The 6,002-nt window shown below is 45.5% G+C and overlaps 1 protein-coding gene across 1 annotated transcript; it reads left to right on the forward strand.

Moving 5' to 3' along the window:
• The first annotated feature begins 3,547 nt into the window (after nucleotides 1-3,547).
• Nucleotides 3,548-4,982, forward strand: LOC115170704 (prostaglandin E2 receptor EP1 subtype-like). Its single transcript, XM_029726939.1, has 2 exons — nucleotides 3,548-4,465; nucleotides 4,719-4,982. The coding sequence occupies exons 1-2, from the start codon at nucleotides 3,548-3,550 to the stop codon at nucleotides 4,980-4,982; spliced, it is 1,182 nt and encodes a 393-aa protein (XP_029582799.1).
• Nucleotides 4,983-6,002: the final 1,020 nt, after the last annotated feature.

Consider the following 6,002-nt stretch of genomic DNA (forward strand, 5'->3'; position numbering starts at 1 on the left):
ACGGCTAGGAAGTATCACTTCTGTAGTGAATAAGCTCAAAGTTCATACCATTCGCCACCAAAGCTCACGCCGAGGTTGGCTTAGTTCTGTACTTGACGTGTGTCCTTCTAACGTAGAGGCTGCAGACCTCACGTACTGGAACATGTGGTTATCTTTTCGTCAAAGGCTTATATAGTGGAGAGGGGGAAGGATGTGTTTCATCGTTTATAACCCCTGTCTCTTCACAGGGGTGGGCCACTGATCAAGCAGGGCACTTTCCTTATGAAAACCCAATTCTCTCATTTGGAAGCTAAAATTACATTTAATCTCCTAACAAACAATTTCAATATCAATCATTTCAATTGCATAACAATTCCATGTGACTCTGATAACTAGAGGGTGTATACTTTCCCAGGTACAGTTTATGTCGTCCTGTCATCAGTCATAATGTCTCAGATGACAACCGAACTGACATCCATACTCATTACGTTCCAAAGCATATTTCCAACTGGTTTTATTACCAAAATATGGTTCCTTTCCCCATTTGTTTGATGTTCCCAGACTCTATATTTAACAGGACAGCAGTCCTTCAGGACAGCAGTCCTTCAGTAGGGTCAGAAAGAGAGGGGAAGGGAGAAAGGTATTTATGGGGGGGTCATAAACCTTACCCACAGGCCAACGTCATGACACGTGATATGAGTAATGTAAGATATGTAAACATTATTAATGTGGCATTATTAAGTGGCATTGTATAAAGTGACTAGTGATCCATTTATTAAAGTGGCCAGTGATTGAGTCTCAATGTAGACAGCAGCCTCTTTGAGTAAGTGATTGCTGTTTAGCAGTCTCATGGCCTTGAGATAGAAGTTGTTTTACAGTCTCTCGTCTCAGCTTTGATGCACCTGTACTGACCTCACCTTCTGGATGGTAGCGGTGTGAACAAGCAGTGGCTCGGGTGGTTGATGTCCATGATGATCTTTTGGCCTTTCTGTGACATCAGGTGCTGTAGGTGTCATGGAGGGCAGATAGTTTGCCCCTGGTGATGCGTTGTGCAGACCGCACCACCCTCTGGAGAGCGTTGCAGTTGAGGGCGGTGCAGTTGCCATACCTGGCTGAGATACAGCCCGACAGGATGCTCTTGATTGTGCATCTGTAAAAGTTTGTCAGGGTTTTGGGTGACAAGCCACATTTCTTCAGCCTCCTGAGGTTGAAGAGGCGCAGTTGTGCCTTCTTCACCACACTGTCTGTGTGGGTGGACATTTTCAGTGTGTCATTGATGTGTACGCCGAGGAACTTAAAACTTTACACCTTCTCCACTGCTGTCCCTTCGATGTGGATAGTGTGGTGCACCCTCTGCTGTTTCCTGAAGTCCATGATCATCTTCTTTGTTTTGTTGACGTTGAGTGAGAGGTTGTTTTCCTGACACCACCCTCCGAGTGCCCTCACCTCCTCCCTGTAGGCTGTCTCATCGTTGTTGGTAATCAAGCCCACTACTGTTGTGTCGTCTGCAAACGTGATGATTGACTTGGAGGTGTGCATGGCCATGCAGTCGTGGGTGAACAGGGAGTACAAGAGGGGGCTGAGCACGCACCCTTGTGGGGCCCCAGTGTTGAGGGTCAGCGAAGTGGAGATGGGGGCGGCCCGTCAGAAAGTCCAGGACTCCGTAGTCCACCTGTGGTAAATTTAATTGATTGTACATTATTTGTAAAGGCACACACCTGTCTATATAAGGTCCCACAGTTGACAGTGCATGTTAGAGCAAAAACCAAACCACGAGGTTGAAGGAACTGTCCGTAGAGCTCTGAGACAGGATTGTGTTGAGGCACAGATCTGGGGAAGTATACCAAAAAACGCCTGCCGCATTGAAGGTCCCCAAGAAGACAGTGGCCTCCATCATCCTTAAATGGAAGAAGTTTGGAACCACCAAGACTCTTCCTAGAGCTGGCCAGCTGGACAAACTGAGCAATCGGGAGAGAGGGGCATCGGGACAAGTCTCTAGCCAGTGCCCGGACTTGAACCCAATCAAACATCTCTGGAAAATAACTGTGCAGCGATGTTCCCCATCCAAACTGACAGAGCTTGAGAGCATCTGCAGAAAAGAATGAGAGAAACTCCCAAAATACAGGTGTGCCAAGCTTGTAGCGTCATACCCAAGAAGACTTGAGGCTGTAATCGCTGCCAAAGGTGCTTCAACAAAGTACTGAGTAAAGGGTTTGAATTCTTATGTAAATATGATATGTCCATTTTTTATTTATAATAAATTAGCAAAAAATTCAAAAAACCTGTTCTTGCTTTGTCATTTTGGGGTATTGTGTGTACAAAAAAGATGAGGGGGAAAAATGTAATCAATTTTAGAATAAGGCTGTAACATAACAAATTGTGGTCTGAGTACTTTCCGAAGGCACTGTAAGTGTTTGGATATGGTTCCTGAAAGGGCACAGAGGCAAAGAAAGAGCCAGGCAAATTCCCATTAGTCTCATTACAGACTTTTCAGTGCAATCAGGGTCTGTTCTAATGCAAAATCCTCAAGAGTCTTACACAGACCACCTGTCACTATTATAATCACTCAATGTGCCTCCTCAAAGTGAAGCATACAATGCTTGTAATCACACAGGTGCACTTGAGATATCTAGGAGTTTTGTTAAATTAAATTAGTACTAAGTTGTAGTCATGCAGAAAATTAATTTCCCTTCGGAGAGACATTTCATTTTGACAATTCAACATAATTTATTTTTAACTGTTCAATGGCCTTATGTAAGTATGACTCTCAGATTCTCAAATTGTCTCTATTAAAGTCACGACAGTACTCATCCCTGTCCCATTACAACTGATTACACAATCTGGTCTCAGAGCATTTCGTATAATTCTGCACGTAAATCCATGACACTCCATTTAGTATATGTTAAGTTTCATATGGTAGCATTAATTTGTTGATGTCCATCACCCATTTCGTATGATATGTTACGAATTACAATTCGTATTATGTCACAAATTTGCAAAAGGGACAATGTTATGACTTTGCTAAAAGTATGATATGTTATGAATTCTAGCTAGGTGGCTAACGTTAGCTAGGTTAGGGGTTAGGGGTAGGGTTAAGTTTAGGAGTTAGGTTAAAGGGTTAAGGTTAGGGTTAGGGGAAGGGTTAGCTAAAAGGACTATGGTTAGGGGCATGGTTAGCTAACATGCTAAGTAGTTGCAAAGTAGGTAAAAAGTAGTAAGTAGTTGAAAAGTTACTAATTAGCTAAAATGCTAAAGTTGTCCGTGATGAGATTCAAACTCGCAACCTTTGGGTTGCTAGACATTTGCGTTATACACGCACTCATCCACCCCAACTTAAGTAATCATCTGTCTTATGTACCCATACCAAACGTAACATGTGATACAAATTTGTGTGCCCTGGATTTACATGTACTATGTTACGTCTAGTCTATGAGACCAGGCTGGATTACATAGATCTAATACGCAAGTACTGTTTGCTTATAAACGTTTGAACCAATCTTCGACTTAATATCTCTCATTCTTTGCAGATGGCATTGAAGCTGAATACTCCTTGCTCCTCTATGACATCATGGCTACAGTCTCTGCCCTCTCCTCTCCCTCTGTCCTCTACCACCTCCCAGAGCTCAACTTCTCCTCCTGCCCCTGTCCATCCATCCAGACCCTGAATGCCACCACACTGCCACCCCCCATCAACCCTCCTTCCTTTGGATTGTCCTGTTTCACCATGACCCTGGGTGGCCTTTCCAACCTAAGCGCCCTGGGCATCCTGGCCAAGTCCTATGTACGCTTCAGACAACGGGCCAAAGCTCCGTTCCTGCTGTTAGTGGGGGCTCTACTGCTAACCGACCTGGCTGGTAATTTGATCCCTGGTGCCTTTGCCCTCCATCTGCACCTGGGTCGGAGTCGGAGGCACAGGGTGGCTGCAGGAATGCGTGACACCACCGAGCCTGCCGGGATGTTCTGCCAACTGTTCGGTGCCAGCTTGGTGTTCTTCGGCCTGTGCCCTCTATTACTGGGCAGTGCCATGGCCGTGGAGCGTTGTATGGGCATTACCCAGCCCCTCCTCCACTCTGCCCTGATCACGGTGGCCCACATGCGTCTGGTTGTCCTCCTGCTGTCCTCCTTGGCCCTGCTGCTGGCCGGGCTCCCCCTGGTGGATGTGGGTAGTTACACAACCCAATTCCCTGGTACCTGGTGCTTTCTGACAGTCCACGGGCCGCTCTCCATGGCTGACGCCAGCCTGGCCCTCACCTTCTCCGGCCTGGGGCTCACGGCGCTCAGCCTCTCCCTGATTTGTAACACCCTGAGCGGGCTGGCACTGCTGCAGGCCAGGCTCAGCTCCCAGGGCATCAGGACAAACACTACAGCAGCACCTGGACGATATGGAAGAACCTCCTCCTCTCCCCTACGCTCGCTGGATGTAGAGATGATGGCCCAGTTGACAATGATCACGATGGTGTCCTGTGTGTGCTGGAGCCCGTTTCTAGTGAGTAGCTAGAGCCTCCACTAACATTTGACCTTGTTTTTACTGTAGATGGTTTAACATTGGTAGCCTGCTTATCGTAGACAAGGCTTTTGCTTGTTTAAACACAGACACACAAGTGTTTCTAAAATTAATAGTAGATTACAACATATTCACCTCATTGATTCAGGCCTGTCTCATATACAGTGTGCCTTTCAGTGACCCACAGTGTCTTTTATGTCCCTAACATAGTGGCTTTTCTGTCCACCATCACCAGATCTCCATCTCTCTGCTGGTGGGTCAGTTCTGCCGCGGCGGGCGAGGCTCCAGCCACACGGTACGTCAGTCAGAGAGGCTGGTTCTGTTGGGCCTCCGCATGGCCACCTGGAACCAGATCCTAGACCCCTGGGTCTACATCCTGCTCAGACGGGCTGTGCTGCGCAGGGTCTTCCGCATCCTCCAGTCAGACTCCAGGTCCACCCCGACACAGAGCAGCTCCTGCACTACAGCCTCACGCAGACAGGGAATTGGACTACACTGACCCATGAACGTGTGTAAAGATATTCCCATTTGTGGATACGCTCTCTGTGATGAACTGAGTGAAGAGAGAACTTAAAACACCAAGTGAAACAGGTTTGAGATGCTGCACATCGATGCATAGGCCTACAGTACAAGAATGTGGACATATACTCATAGCAGAAGAGCAGTTGGCAATCATGGGATAGTCAACTCATAAACACATAGAGATGTTTCATTTAGTTTGGTGACCTGTAAACACCTGCAAGCGTATCAGTCTCTAATTTGTACTACTGTATTTGTGTTGAAATGCTTCTAAACAGTGAAGAAGAGGCAAAGCGACAGGGTTTACTCCGCCCAAAATCTTTCCATGAAAATAAGACCACGAAGTGAGGAATTTTTGAATCGCCAATGAGAGTGTCAAATTTGGTCAACAAAAAAATTTAATTGCTAATTTGCTACGTGAGGCTTATTTGATCGAATATACGTTTTGTAATAGTTAGGTTGTTACACGTGGTATTTCGGCAACTTTGAAAAAAGTACTTTATATCAGAGTTATGCCTGTTGTTCACACGCTTTTTCTGCCCTCTCATTGGCTAGAATGGTCCCACCTGATCTCGCCTCCCGCACCTGCTTTCCATCTTTGTGGACATGTATTTCCATTGTTAGAGCGGCCACTTGACTATCTTGTCAATATAGCAGATCGTCTTTGTTGTAACCCACCAGACTGTAATGTTTATGTTTACTTTAAATGGCCGCATGGAATTGCTTCATTGTGATTCAAAATAAATAGCTGCTCCTTCATAAAGTTTCATTTCAACATTTGTAGAACGAATTAGGCTACTGTAGAAGTCAAAACTATTTGACTCATAACGAAAGTATAACCTACCTGAGAGCCTCTGTATGGCAAAGTAGAGAATAGAGCAGGGCTTTTTGCATCACACACATATATCGTTTCAATAGGATATCTGTATACAGTACACAGTATTTGTCTGAATGTGATTTAATATTCTCAATATGTAGCAACACTTGCAGTCATTGGTCA

The sequence above is a fragment of the Salmo trutta genome, chromosome 32 (genome assembly GCF_901001165.1).
Source record: "Salmo trutta chromosome 32, fSalTru1.1, whole genome shotgun sequence".
NCBI lineage: Eukaryota > Metazoa > Chordata > Actinopteri > Salmoniformes > Salmonidae > Salmo > Salmo trutta.